This window comes from Oncorhynchus nerka, linkage group LG8 (assembly GCF_034236695.1).
Source record: "Oncorhynchus nerka isolate Pitt River linkage group LG8, Oner_Uvic_2.0, whole genome shotgun sequence".
NCBI classification, from domain to species: Eukaryota; Metazoa; Chordata; class Actinopteri; order Salmoniformes; family Salmonidae; genus Oncorhynchus; species Oncorhynchus nerka.
In genome coordinates this window covers 19,006,592-19,022,378 of record NC_088403.1, presented here as the reverse complement: position 1 = coordinate 19,022,378, position 15,787 = coordinate 19,006,592, and the positions used below count along the sequence as shown (strand labels likewise).

Sequence of the window (15,787 nt, the reverse complement as noted above, 5' to 3'; positions counted from 1 at the left end):
CTGTTCCTCTGTCTGGAGGTACAACTCACCACTATAACTGTTCCTCTGTCTGGAGGTACAACTCACCACTATAACTGTTCCTCTGTCTGGAGGTACAACTCACCACTATAACTGTTCCTCTGTCTGGAGGTACAACTCACCACTATAACTGTTCCTCTGTCTGGAGATACAACTCACCACTATAACTGTTCCTCTGTCTGGAGATACAACTCACCACTATAACTGTTCCTCTGTCTGGAGATACAACTCACCACTATAACTGTTCCTCTGTCTGGAGATACAACTCACCACTATAACTGTTCCTCTGTCTGGAGATACAACTCACCACTATAACTGTTCCTCTGTCTGGAGGTACAACTCACCAATATAACTGTTCCTCTGTCTGGAGATACAACTCACCACTATAACTGTTCCTCTGTCTGGAGATACAACTCACCACTATAACTGTTCCTCTGTCTGGAGATACAACTCACCACTATAACTGTTCCTCTGTCTGGAGATACAACTCACCACTATAACTGTTCCTCTGATGGCTCGCTCATCACAGCAAAACAGGCACATGGCAGACACTTTCACTACAGGAATCATGAGGATAATGTAAAGCACTTTACTGTTTGACCAAATCATGGTTTTAGACGCCCCCCAAAAATAGGACATTTTGAGCAAGGTGACAATGTAGAATATGTTCTTTCTACGTTCATAAGCACCCTTTTCGTTTTTTATGATCCATGATCTTGGCTGTCTACCTCATGGTTTCCCAAACTCGGCCCTGGGGCACATTTTGGTTTTTGCACAGCTGGTTCAAATCGTCACAGTTTTATGATGAGTTGGTAGTGCTAAGGCAAACACCTAAATGTCCACCCGGGAGGAGCAGGTCTCTTTGTTGATGCCGCGTTTGACTTTGAATGTGAGTTTTTGTGACCGTAGCACAGCCAATCAGAAAACCGGGCTGGCCCATCTTGGTAAAGGGGCCACTGTATAAAAAATAAATTGCACAAAAATCTTTAAACAGGCCCATGGGCCGATGGCCATGTCACTTTTTCTGTTTTTATTTTTGATAATATGTGTCCATTTCGACCAAAAATTGGTTCAGCCCATGTGGCATTTGCCAGAATTGCCAGATGGCCCTGGACTGGTCGATCTCCAAGGCATTCCTTGGACTGTTTTTAATAGGTTCACGTTGAATAGGGTTGTTTTTAAAGTCACATTTAAAACTGAATCTGATGGGTAGATCTCAGCCTGCATTTTGACTCAGAAAGTGATCTCGGTTCAAAAAAGTTTGCTCACCACTGACAGAGTTTGACTCTAAGTAATGAGAGGTGGAAAAGGGTTCCAGAGCAAAAAGCGAATAAAACCAGTACCAGAACTATATTGACTGATGTTGAAGTATCCGGTAACATGGGTAGTTTGAACATGGAAGAATGCATATGCTCAGCAGCCAATCATTTTGTCTCTGTGGTTTATTTTTTGTTATTATTTTTTTTTTTTTCAAGTGTCCAAGTTTAACATGCCTATGTTACATGAGTCTTCAACTTCCATCAATGTTTTTATATTCATGTCTTCCTCTATTAGTCTTTGAACAGAAGGATGCAGATACAGCACATACAACACATGGACATGTTCAGTCTTTCATACCACAAAGTTCACTAAACTCTTAGAAAAAAAAGGTGCCATCTAAAACCTAAAAAGGGTTCTTCAGAAGCAGAACCCTTTTTGGTTCCAGGTAGAACACTTTTGGTTCAGGGTAGAATCCTTATGGGTTCCATGTAGAACCCTTTCCACAGAGGGTTCTACATGGAACCCAAAGGGGTTGTACCTGGGACCAAAAAGGGTGCTCCTACGGGGACAGCTGAAGAACCTTTTGGAACCCTTTTTTCTAAGAGTGTACAGCTGTGTTCTAGCACAAACATAGGGCTGCCAAAACTAATACACTTTAAGGACTTCATCTTCAGAGCAATAACAAAATGGCACTTTGCTGAAAAGTGTTTAGGGTAAAATGATAAAGCAGGAGCACTTGTTTGCCTTGCAAACCGACAGAAGACTCAAACTAGGTGTACCATGCTTATGTGATGAGTCACTTGGCCTGAGACCTAAATGCCTAGACTTCAGCTCAGCTGGCTAACCTCTCTGCCTTATCTCAATTTTGGCAACACCCCCATCTGTATGCTCCACACCTAACTGGAACACGTTGAGCTCTAACCGATCACTGCAGCTGTACATAGTAGCCAATGCCTTGTAATTATTCGCCTACCTCCTTATGCTCTATTGGCTAACACTGTCCTGCGCAAGAGACATGGGTTCAAACCTAGGTTAGTCACGCATTCCGTAGTGGTGTTCCTGTGCATTCAGTAGTGATGTTCCTGTGCATTCAGTAGTGATGTTCCTGTGCATTCAATAGTGGTGTTCCTGTGCATTCAATAGCGGTGTTCCTGTGCATTCAGTTGTGGGGTTCCTGTGCATTCAGTAGGGGTGTTCCTGTGAATTTAGTAGGGGTGTTCCTGTGCATTCAGTAGGGGTGTTCCTGTGAACTTAGTAGGGGTGTTCCTGTGCATTCAGCGGTGGTGTTCCTGTGTAGAGGAGGGCTCTTACCCTTTCTGGATGCTGACAACCCAGCTACCATCCTTAGACTTGTGGACCTGGGCCCCTCCAACAATCCGGGTGGTCTTGTGGATGAAGCAGGATATCTTAGACACGAGAGAGATGCCTTGGGGTAAGAGAGAAGACAACTCATCTGGGTTAGACTCTGGGGAAATATTTTAACTTTCTATTATTACTAAAGAAGAGACTATACTTGGTCCAGGGTCAACTACATGAACGGCAGCGGGAGTGATCAGTTATACAGCCAAGCATGAACCCTGGTAATAAATAAACTGTACAGCTATAAGAGAAAGTTAGGAATAGAGGGAGATATACAAAGAGAGAGAGAGAGAGAAGGTGAATAGTAAGCAAGAGAATGCTACATTAATATGACACTCACTTCTTGGGTGGGCAGAGATGTTCGGAGACTTATCACCTGAAACAAAACAATTCAACAATTCGACACACGGACCTCACAAAGACAGGACATGACATATTTCACATGAACCCACTCTACATGAACATACAAAGCACGCAACCTCAACTCCCCTCTTCAAAACTATTCCTACCATTTAGTCCTAGCTCAAATTATCTCTGCATCTATCTGCATTGCAGTTGGGCGGCTATATTGAATTGAACCCACAGCAAATACATTTCCTCCAGTCAAGCTCCCAAAAACTTCCACGGATCGACATGTTTACATTACAGAGATATAACCGCGAGGCCACTTGAAAAAGCTCCCCATCAATGTGAACTGATTACAGTCCGCCAAGATGATATAGGGTACATCAAAAACAAATCACTAAACTCTGAATCAGTGAATGGTTTTGCAAATAATAAAAGCGGTCTGGATGAGATTCGACATCTGTTGGGAGTTAGAGTGTGTCCATTCTGTGCCAGCTAGCTAAGTGAAACCACTGCACTAAGCCATAACATAACTGTAACAAATGATGTGAGTAAGTGAAGCTTTGCAGCAAATTTTAGTCGTTAGACTACGTAATTCATTGTAGTGTTACAAATGTGCAATAGTCACGTCAACGGAAACGTCACAAACAAAGCGATAGCTGTTTTACTCATTGTTATGTTCCCCAGTTTCTGTGTTGTGGTTTGTGTATTTGTATGTATGTGTGTGCTTCAGGATGGCTTCCTGAAATTCCCCCAAGCAGCTGATTGGTCGGCCCCCATTGCTAATTGGAGAGCTGACACCGCCCCCTCGTCAGGAAACAGCTGTCTTCAAATACAGACTCCTTCTGAAGCAATATAAGGTCGTGTTCTTTTGCTCAGAAGAGAGATGATTGCTGAGAGAATAGAGCTGAGGGAGAGGATTGTGTCCTGTGTTGATTGTGTCCTGTGTTGATTGTGTCCTATGTTGATTGTTGCTGGGGAGCTGATGGGTAAATTCTGTGTTAGTTGTTGCTCAGAGTTTGGTTAAGTATTGTGTAGCTGCTGATTCTGAGGTATGTGTGTGCCAATAGGATGAGGTGGTTTGGATTATTGAAATTGTTTTTGTTACCAGGGGGGAAGGCACCTTGAGAGTGCTTAGGCAAGAGGCTCGAGGGCATACATATACCCGTAGTATATACTCTGTCTATGCACACTAGGTAAGACCTGGGCGGACCACCCCCTGTAATTTGGCTTAGTGCACCATGTGGTGCTAGTTAGGGAAGTCGTGGGTAGGCAGGTAAGGTAGGGGAGGGAAGTCGTGGGTAGGCAGGTAAGGTAGGAGAGGGAAGTCGTGGGTAGGCAGGTAAGGTAGGAGAGGGAAGTTGTGGGTAGACAGGTAAGGTAGGAGAGGGGGGCTTTGACATTTACTTTCTTTGCTTTGGTTCCGTCCAGCCCCTTTTCCCCAAAATATCCGTGTGATGGAATAAATTCCCTGTAAATGGTACCGATCTCTGCCTTTGTCATCCTTACTCGAACATACAGTCCCATACCTCTTTCACTTCACGGGGAGTTGAGTTGTAGCAGGGTGTTGCGTTCCCTCTTCCTAGACGCGTACGTAACACTCATGGAACTAAGATCATTGCTGTGTTGATGTCCCATAAGATTGATTGAACAACAGAGTTATGAGTGTAGCTAGACTTTTCACTGGACTTTTCTTAAATGACATTCAGTAACTGAAGATGAAGCATCATCTGATGATTGGGCCGCTGATGAGACCTACTGGTCGGAACTCAGGTCTCCTGTGCACGACATTACTGTTTTAAATGTCTGAGCTAAAGCCTAGGCACTAGCTCAGGGAGCAAACACAAGACGATGTTACTCACCACACGAGCATGGCTGACTCAACCATCTCCATTATTGATTACTTGACATGTATGGTCGATGTAGGTTGGATGAAGGGTAGGGTAGATGTAAGGTCGATGTAGGTTAGATGAAGGGTAGGGTAGATGTAAGGTCGATGTAGGTTGGATGAAGGGTAGGGTAGATGTAAGGTCGATGTAGGTTGGATGAAGGGTAGGGTAGATGGATGAGTCGAGTAGGTTGGATGAAGACAGTGTAGATGTATTCTTACAGCGGTTGAGCGATGTAGGTTTGAAGTAGTCCCATGGGATAGATGAAGGGGGGTCGATGTAGGTTGATGAACCAGGGAGATGTTATCCTGGTCTGTATAGGGGATTGAGACAGGTTGGATCCAGAAGACAGTGTTTTGTATTCACAGCATATTGAGCTGCATGCACATACACACAGTCCCACTGGATAGAGGGGTCTGTAGTGTGACACCAGGGACCGTGCTTATCCTGGTCTGGATTCCTGCACAGGTTCCTCTCCAGACCCACACTGGGTTCTCCACTGGAAAACACAACATATATGAGGACACATGTATAAGCACATACACACAGATACACATACTGTAGATACACATATACTGTATGTAGACACGCACACATACACACAGAGACACATACTGTAGATACACAAATACTGTATGTAGACACGTACACATACACACAGAGACACATACTGTAGATACACAAATACTGTATGTAGACACGCACACATACACACAGAGACACATACTGTAGATACACAAATACTGTATGTAGACACGCACACATACACACAGAGACACATACTGTAGATACACATATACTGTATGTAGACACACACAGATACACATGGAAAAGTCTGACGCCATAACTGCATTCAGGTTGGAAACTTTGACTCAGCTGTTACTTTCGGGGCAGTGAATCCTCAGAGTTCCAGCTATGCAGAGGCCTTACATGGAAGCAAAGCAGTTTTGTGGAGAGTGCTCCGGGGAATATTAAAGTATGCAATCCCAGCAATCACAAGGAAGAAGCTACAGACTCAACTCAAAGATACAGTCCAAACACTGTAAACGTGGACTCAAGATCTGGTCGTATACTTCACTGCACATAGACTAAACCGAGCCTAAACAGATGCCTTCGGTAGTCTTGTTGAAACAGCAATTCCAGTCCTTCAGTTTCATACATTCAAATAATTGGAATATCTTTAGATGTGATCAATTTGTTGGAGGGCTTGGATCAGGATTGACTGGTACCCTGAGACAAACACAATGTGAGGAGAGGGGGAAACCGATTGGTCAGCCAGTGTGAAGATCATTTCACTTCCCCCGCCAATGTTAAACAAGCCATAACCTTTACGCCATTTTTCTGCGCCGACCCCTTGACCTTGTGCGAGGGGCAGACTCGCTGGCTGCGGGCCCAGGAGGGAAGCTGATTGGCTTTGATCTGCCGGGCCGAGGAAGCACTTCCTGGGGTCACGGGTCAGCTCTGGCACATGTCCATCTGTCGCTGCCATTTTGGCTTTTAAATTCCTTTAAATGAAGCATTTCTAACAGCCAGGGCCAACGTTAGCTATGGTACTTTAGCATGGGGGCACACGGATGTGGAGAGAGGGGCAGACTATACGCCCCTCCAGGGTGGCTTGTTCTAGAAGTTCTGGAAGTACCGCAAAGCTTCCTCTCTGTCAGCTAGAAAAATAATAGCAGGCCCAGAACTGACCCGGGTGGGGCCCCTGATTTCCTGTCGTTGTTTGTTTTCACGGCTTAAATGTATTCATTTACAAGGGGATTTTCTCTAAGCAACGGGAAATACCTCGTCAATAAACAGTTCATCGAAAAAGACAGACAATTTGAAAAAATGTCAACGAAACCTTCCCATACATTGCTTGAACCCATAGTTTTACTTCTTTTTCTCATGTGAATATGGATTGAGAGGTAAGTTCCAGTTGTGTGTGGCTGGTAAGTGTGTGTAATGTATGAGGTTTACTGTACCTGTTGCTATGATTTGCCCAGAGTCCGCAGGGAATTCCTGATCTGGTCTTGGATAAATTGCCTGTGTAATTCCCACCATTGTCCTCATAACAATCTGGGACAGACAGAGATAGAGAGAAGGAGAAAATAAAACACGGAATAGTCTTAAACCGACCCTATATGTGGTTTATTGAGATAACCATCTACAGTCTCTTTCGCTCTCTCCCACAGACACGAACGCACGCACACACACAGCTATACCCACAGTGTAGAACAAAACGTGTTGATTCAACCTAAAATTGTTAGGCTACCAGCTGCAATAGGATTGTTAGTTTGTTCAACAGAAATGTTGTTGAGCAAAACTCACAATCCTATTGCAGCTGGTTGCCTTACAATTGTACATTGAATCAACATGTGTTTTTGTGCGTAGGTCCACTGAGACAACATTCTGATATTGATGCCATCGTAAGAAATCACGTTGAAACGGGCTCGATTTGTGGTTTGGATTTATTTAACATGTTGTGCCAATCTATAATTGGTGGTTCCCAAATGGAATAAAAGAGCCAGGAAGATTTCTCCCCCATATCGGCTGTTGCTAAGCGGAACCAGAGGTACCTGTAGTGACCAAAGCACGCTCTTTTCCTCCAGAAAGCTCTTTTGAAATGCAAAGCAGAGACATGTATGAGTGAGAGAGAATTCCAGCAAACGTTGAATGGCTGTCTGACCATTTGTTGTTTCTTCTTGTAATTTGAGGAAAATGAATTTGTAGGGCAAACAAACCAAAACCAAACATGCCCAAAAGAATGCCAGTCGTCTGTTTCAGTAAGCGACCACAGCTCATTCTCAATATATTGCAGCTGAAGTTTAGAGGTCAATTGCAAATACAGTACATAGCAGCCATACACCCGATTACACCACATATCTAGTCATTCACAGAGCATACAGTATATTGTTTACACATCCGTACCATGCACATACAGTTGAAGTCGGAAGTTTACATTTACTAGGGTTGGAGTCATTACAACTCGTTTTTCAAACACTCCACAAATGTCTTGTTAACAAACTATAGTTTTGACAAGTCGGTTAGGACATTTACTTTGTGCAAGACAAGTATTTTTTCCAACAATTGTTTACAAACAGATTATTTCACTTATAATTCAATGCATCACAATTCCAGTGGGTCAGAGGTTTACATACACTAAGTTGACTGTGCTTTTAAATAGCTTGGAAAATTCCAGAAAATGGTGTCATGGCATTAGAAGCTTCTGATAGGCTAATTTTGAGTCAATTGGAGGTGTACCTGTGGATATATTTCAAGGCCTACCTTCAAACTCAGTGCCTCTTTGCGTGACATAATGGAAAATCAAAAGAAATCAGCCAAGACCTCAGAAACCAAATGTAGACTTCCTCAAGTCTGGTTGATCCTTGGGAGCAATTTCCAAACGCCTGAATGTACCACGTTCATCTGTACAAACAATGGTACGTAAGTATAAACACCATGGGACCACGCAGCCGTCATACTGCTCAGGAAGGAGACGCATTCTGTCTCCTAGAGATGAACGTACTTTGGTACGAAAGGTGCAAATCAATCCCAGAACAACAGCAAAGGACCCTGTGAAGATGCTGGAGGAAACATAGGACTCGTTTTTACTGTGGATATAGATCCTTTTGTACCTATCGACATAACCTGAAAGGCCGCTCAGCAAGGAAGAAGCCACTGCTCCAAAACCGCCATAAAAAAGTCTGACTGCGGTTTGCAACTGCACATGGGGACAAAGATCGTACTTTTTGGAGAAATGTCCTCTGTTCTGATGAAACAAAATAGAACTGTTTGGCCATAATGACCATCGTTATGTTTAGAGGAAAAAAGGGGGAGACTTGCAAGCCAAAGAACACCATCGAACCGTAAAGCACGGGGGTGGCAGCATCATGTTGTGGTGGTGCTTTGCTGCAGGAGGGACTGGTGCACTTCACAAAATAGATGGCATCATGAGGGAGGATAATTATGTGGATATTTTGAAGCAACATCTCAAGACATCAGTCTTAAAGCTTGGTCGCAAATGGGTCTTCCAAATGGACAATGACCCCAAAAATACTTCCAAAGTTGTGGCAAAATGGCTTAAGGACAACAAAGTCAAGGTATTGGAATGGCCATCACAAAGCCCTGACCTCAAACCTATAGAAAATTTGTGGGCAGAACTGAAAAAGCGTGTGCGAGCAAGGAGGCCTACAAACCTGACTCAGTTACACCAGTTCTGTCAGGAGGAATGGGACAAAATTCACCCAACTTATTGTGGGAAGCTTGTGGAAGCCTATCCGAAACGTTTAACCCAAGTTAAACAATTTAAAGACAATGCTACCAAATACTAATTGAGTGTATGTAAACTTCTGACCCACTGGGAATGTGATGAAAGAAATAAAAGCTGAAAAAATCATTCTCTCTCCTATTTTTCTGACATTTCACATTCTTAAAATAAAGTGGTGATCCTAACTGACCTAAGACAGGGAATTCTTACTAGGACAAAATGTCAGGAATTGTGAAAAACTGAGTTTAAATGTATTTGGCTGAGGTGTATGTAAACTTCCGACTTCAACTGTATATACATTGTTTGCTGATTGATGTGTACATACTGCATGTGGATTTTTGTAAATTCAATATTATTATTAATGTAAATGTTGATGTCTATTCAGTCTGTTTACTGTGGGAGAACCATAACAAAACATGTAATTCTGGGTGTACTAAGTGAATAAAGGTGGTGATGGTTCTAATGTATTGCATGGGGCCAGTCTGCTGTGTGGTGTTGTGTCTCAGTAGAATCAATAATTGGCATGCTCAACACAATAGTCCTTCCATCAAAGTCTTTCGGTGCCGGGTTGGAGGAGCATGTGGAAAACAAAACTGTGTCTCACCTTCTGTGTCGATGTTCTCTGTCTCACACCGGGGTATATGGGTGCAGAAGGCTAGTCTCTGGTTAGGATCTGTAGTGAAGCACCATGGGATCTCTGCACCATCTGGGTTCCGACAGTAGTTCTCTCTCAGGTCTCTGTGATGTAAGAGAGAGATACGTACACACCGGTTAAATAGCTGCTTCCCACGTGGACTTACTGTACGTAATAATATGACTGTATGTGTCCGTTTCCCTAAATTTCTCGTACCAGTGACAGACACAAAAGAAAACCCATGTGGGTATTGAATGGCATCACTCACTTGCACTTGTAGTTCTGCGGGCTGTAGGTGTGGTTATGGGGGAACTGGGAGTCCCAGCGTTGACATGTGATGCCCGATGGGGTGACGCTCACAGTACCGTGGTAACTCTGTCCCTGCTCCCTGAAACACGACGATGTAGCATCCACATCCGAGTCATTACCTGGGTCTGAGATAGAGAGGGAGAGAAGAAGAAGGAAGTTGAGAGAGAGAGGGAAGAAAACAGAGAGAGGGGGGTGGGTATAGGGACAAGAGAGAGAGAGAAATAGGATTTAGGATGAGAGATGAGTGATAGATAAGATGATAGACAGAAAGAAGAATGTAGAATGTAAAGGTTGACAGGGGAGAAACCAGACAGAGAAGGCAGCAGGGAGAGAGAGAGAAACCAGACAGAGAAGGCAGCAGGGAGAGAGAGAGAAACCAGACAGAGAGGGCAGCAGGGAGAGAGAGAGAGAAATCAGACAAAGAAGGCAGGAGGGAGAAAGAGAAACCAGACAGAGAAGGCAGCAGGGAGAGAGAGAGAAACCAGACAGAGAAGGCAGCAGGAGAGAGAGAGAGACCAGACAGAGAAGGCAGGAGGGAGAGAGATGGAGAAACCAGACAGAGAAGACAGGAGGGAGAGAGATGGAGAAACCAGACAGAGAAGACAGGAGGGAGAGAGATGGAGAAACCAGACAGAGAAGACAGGAGGGAGAGAGAGACACCAGACAGAGAAGACAGGAGGGAGAGAGAGACACCAGACAGAGAAGACAGGAGGGGGAGAGAGAAACCAGACAGAGAAGGCAGCAGGGAGAGAGAGAGAAACCAGACAGAGAAGGCAGCAGGGAGAGAGAGAGAGAAACCAGACAAATGAGGCAGGAGGGAGAGAGAGAGGCAGGAAGGAGGGATAAAGAAGAGAGGGAAAAGAAAGATGAATCTCAGAGAATGGGTCATGTTTAGCCTAGAGACAAATGATCATAAACAGTCAGTACAGATGTTGGATCTTAATTTGACCAGCATTATCGAAGCAAAATAATCCTGTTTAGTTCATAATGTTGCTTGATCGGTAGTTAGGCTATTAGCTGGGTAAACGTTTGCTGAAAAAAAATGAAAAGTGCAATACTGTTAATATACTGTGAGTGCAAGATTTCATTGAATTTATGTAAATCACAAACTTCTGCATTTTCCACGGTGCAGGAAAATGCAGAGGTTTGTGATCTACTTATGTAAAATAAGAGTGATCAAATTAACAGCCTACATCTGTAGTACTGTATGGTCTATAATCTGTCTATTTATCCAAAACAGTGGTGCCCCACCACGAGACATACCGAAACCAAAACTACAACAGACCACAGATTGACATTATGAGACTAATGGGAATGGGCTGTAGCCAACTCTTCTATCTCTGTCATGCCATTCAATAAACGAACACATAGAGTACTAGGCTAATTGCACAAACAGACTGGACAGCCAGGGTAGGTTATAGGGTATTGGGTATCACATATCTGAGTGTCAGGACAAAGTGGTTATAAAAACAGATGAAGAGTATCTGACAATCTGAGTTTCTGATATCCAACAGATTTTTGGGAGAGTTTAGACAGGTTTAGTTTGGGTATCTAATATCTTTCTCCGTTAAGTACTAAAATACTTAAGTACTTTTCAAACATAGCTCTCAAAGCTCTACAAAAGGCTACAAAAAGGGAATATCTACTATCTAGCATCTGCGAATCCCCTCTGTCCTATACTGTACTGGCCTCCTTCACGGTGTACAGTGTACCATACCAGGTTTTGGCAGGAGGAACATGCATGTGTGGGTTGAGCCTAGCTAGATCCCTATTGCTTGGGTAGCTTGGCCTCTTACATGTGTGACTGTAAGGGTGGGTTACTGTAACGAAGGGCTGATGGATGTGGTACTCACCGCCAAGCCAAACAACCCTGCATTCAGCCTGCTTAACAAGGCTTCCTGGCCCTCTGGCCTCCAAAAAACGATCCCGAAAAATCTCTGAACTCCGCTTTTTCATGTTACAGTGTACAGGGACGGATTTGTCGGAATTTCTGCAACCCCTCCGGATTTGTGGGATTTGTGCTTCTATACTGTTTGAGAAATGAGCCGCGAACAGGAAAAAAAAGGAAGGGAATGTTTGGAGAGGAGGACAGAAGGAGGATGTTCTTTTGGCTTGATGTAATGCATGCCGGCATCTAACGTCGGGTCACCTTTGTTATCTACAGGTTAGGCAGCGCAGAATCCATCTGGACAAATGATTTTTTACTCCCCGGTTGTAAATCACGGCCCTCAGCCGAGCGGGGCCGTGGGCTCAAGGTCAGTGTTGAACATCCCTTTGGATGAAGAATATCAAACTGTCTAAAAGTTTCTATCCTCTCTCATCACACACACACACACACACACACACACACACACACACACACACACACACACACACACACACACACACACACACACACACACACACACACACACATACGATGTCATGTCACGCACATGCAAGTATGCAGGCACACACACAAACAGCCAACTCCCCAACACACTAGCACGCCCTCTCATCCCCCCATCGAGTCAAGTCCTCAGTTGTAGTGCCAGGGTTTCAGTGGACCTTGCTTTCTACAACACTTCTGACAATCTGTTATGGTTTCAACATCCATGGTGTTACAACTGTGGCGCCTGTGTATTCTGTTAATAACGATGATGAACATTACTCCCAATGCCTCCCAATCTATTGGAACTATCTGTGTCAGTAGCTCATTTCCACTTAAAGTGACATTTCTAGTTAGTCTTCCATTGACATCAATGCATGACTAAGGATGAGTTTACACAAGCAACCCAATTGTGATCTTTTGCCCAATTATTGGCAAAAGGAGCTGATCTGACTGGTGAAAATACCAATTAGTGGAAAAAGATCAGAATTAAGCTGCCTGTGTAAACCCAGCCTCAGTAAAAATTTGAAGTGGAAGTTAGGATTTGACCAATAATAAAAGTTTTGTATTATGTTTTGTTGTGTTTGACTGGTCTGAATTAAGCGTTTTAAACCGTCAAACTCTCCCTCCCCTGCAGTTGACAAAAACAGCCCACTTGTCCTCACTCTGAGGTAAATAGCTTTCAGCTTAGAGACACATGAAACACTAAATATCCCAAACAAAGCCTCTCCCTGTCTCCTTTGGAAGGCTCCTATACTTATCTCGTTATCCCCCCAAACCACCATTGTGGCCCCTCTACCAAAAAAACTTTGGCACTCTCAAAACCACAACTCTGTCCTCCCTAAAACCACCACTTCAATCACAGTGGTTGCCCTCGCAAAAGAGGTTTCTAACGACAAGGCTCTTTCCTGGTTAAATAAAGTTAGAAAGCCCCTCTTACAGACTCAGTGTGGTCCACTCTCTTCCCCTCTGATCACAGTAGAATCTCCATACAGATAAATACATTGAAATATTGAAGAGTTCTATTGAATTCTGTGGGAGTCTCGTATTCTATTCCACTGCTAGGAAGGACTAATGGGGAGATTATGGTTTGTTTAGTGAAGTTGTATGGGCATATACAGTTTATTGAAAGGGAATAGGGAATGTGTGTGAGAGAATGGTAAAGTATTGGGAGGGACAGGGGGCCCCTCTCCCATAGAGGGAGCTGTGACATCGCATTAATGAGGATCCGGACGAGGTGTGTGTGTGTGTGTGTGTGTGTGTGTGTGTGTGTGTGTGTGTGTGTGTGTGTGTGTGTGTGTGTGTGTAGGAAAATGTGTACCATCCACTATTCTTCTTTACTTTGTGAGTGCTACCTGCTCCACCTCGACCCAACACAACACAACCCAACAGAACAGAACAGAACACAACAGAACCCAACAGAACAATATGCTGAGACCACAAAACCAGACTGATTATCTAACATGTCTGTCCTTCCACACTCTAAGCGTTGGTATGCCATACCAGTATCATTAGACAGTTTTGACTATTTGGGATAAAGAGGAAGACAGTAGAAAGTGCACACACTCACCACACACACTGATGTTGCAGTACTCCCAGGGTGTTTGTGGGTCCATGGTGTAACACCACGGACGCAAACGGTTGTCCGGATTCCGACAGTAGTTGTCATTCAGCCCTTTATCAGGGTACCTGTGAAGAAAGAAGGGAAAAAATATGAAAGAGACAGAGAGAGTTATGCTACATGGGTTCATCTCCCGTGTATTAGGATAGAGGGAGCGTTTGTGCAGCTGTGTAGGGTGTGTGTGTGTGTGTGTGTGTGTGTGTGTAGAACTTGATGAGGGACTGCAGTGTGGTTGGTCTGAGTATACATTCATCCACAGACCTTCACCACATTCTCTGCATACAGAAGGCTGACTAACTAACAGCAGTGGGCTAATCCAAAGATCACAAACAATTTACTTTGTAGTAATAAAAAGGAGTAATTCATTTAAAAGTAAGTAACTTTAGTCATAACTTACTGTGCTATAAATACATAAGGATATGGGTTTCCTTACTCACTTTTTAGGTTGGTAGGGGTGTCTGTGGGGCTTGGATGAATCCCATCTCTGACACTCCTTCCCATTCTCTGTGTGATCCATCGGCCCTTTGTAGTCTTCCCCGTTACACCTCATACACTCCACTGCAAACGCAAAAACAACGTTAGCACAACCTTCCCACAATGGCATAGAACACATTTTTGACACTATTAAAAAGGGAAACACGATTAAAGATGACTAAATAACAGTCTGACTTTTATCTTACTGTAAAGTTGATCACTTTAATAATGTTAGCAACATGCTTATCTCTCAATCTTTGTACAATATTCAATGAGAACTAAGATACTAGCATACTAAACATTTCTTGACAGTGAATTGGTATTCCCTGGTGCGTCAAAAACAACATTCTTGTTCGGCTACAAGAGCACAAGATATGTTTTTCTAGGTTGTTATCGGGATAACAGAGGGTTGTTATATCAGACTGTAGTGGTACACTATTAGCAAGCAGAGTTCAGTTGAAAAAAACTTCCAAAAACATGGCTGCTTTTCGACAACAAATCAGCTTCACTCCAGTAAATGACATAATATTGACATTTCAAAGATGTCTATGTTGGGCAAACCAAAGGGCCATTTTTCCAAGCACAGATTAAGACTAGTCCTAGACTAAAGATAATCTCAATTGAAAGTGCTCTTAAATCCAGCACTAGGCTTAACCTGTGTCTGGGAAACTGACCCCAACGTGTAATTGGACTCTGCTGGTTGAGGTGTTACCTTGGGAGCACTGAGGCAGGCCACACTCTTGGTGCCTGACCTCTGGGTCTGTAGTGAAACACCAGGGCCCACTGCTCTCGTTCTTGGGGTTACGGCAGAAGTTCCCGTTCAGGTCCTTCTTGCCTAGTCTCGCCGGCTGGAAGCTGTGGGAAAGTGTGGAGAGAAACACTACTAAGCATAAAGTGGGAATGACCAAATGTGTGTGACAAGCACGATAGGAGTTGCTGTTTTAGGACTCATAAAGTTGTAGAACTTCATTTTGTTTAAGATGGGATTTCTGTAGGTTTCTCTTAGATATTGACGTGAATTGGGAGCTAGCACTCTAAAAACTGAGCCAAAAACAAAGACAGTTGGTAGAGTCGCAACATGCTAACTTAGCTACATCGCTACATTATCTTTGACCATAGTAATATAGACAAAGTGTAATAAAAATGTATAGAAAATGGAAAATATTATCTTCTAGTACATCCTCCCTTCACATTCATTCCATGCCCTCAGGCTAATCTACCAGTAAATGCTTCCAGTCTGACCTGTAAATCAGCCAGTTAC

The 15,787-nt window shown here is 43.5% G+C and overlaps 1 protein-coding gene across 1 annotated transcript in view; it reads right to left on the bottom strand.

Moving 5' to 3' along the window:
• Positions 1 to 15,787, bottom strand: part of LOC115123754 (hepatocyte growth factor-like) — a 33,326-nt gene that overhangs the window by 13,902 nt on the left and 3,637 nt on the right. Inside the window, exons 3-11 of the mRNA XM_065021122.1 lie at positions 15,239 to 15,462; positions 14,490 to 14,610; positions 14,002 to 14,120; positions 10,023 to 10,188; positions 9,725 to 9,858; positions 6,836 to 6,929; positions 5,267 to 5,370; positions 2,978 to 3,013; positions 2,590 to 2,704 (exon numbers count right to left, since the gene is read on the bottom strand). Of these exons, the coding sequence (XP_064877194.1) occupies positions 2,590 to 2,704; positions 2,978 to 3,013; positions 5,267 to 5,370; positions 6,836 to 6,929; positions 9,725 to 9,858; positions 10,023 to 10,188; positions 14,002 to 14,120; positions 14,490 to 14,610; positions 15,239 to 15,462 (1,113 nt within the window). The remainder of the gene's footprint in view (positions 1 to 2,589; positions 2,705 to 2,977; positions 3,014 to 5,266; positions 5,371 to 6,835; positions 6,930 to 9,724; positions 9,859 to 10,022; positions 10,189 to 14,001; positions 14,121 to 14,489; positions 14,611 to 15,238; positions 15,463 to 15,787) is intronic.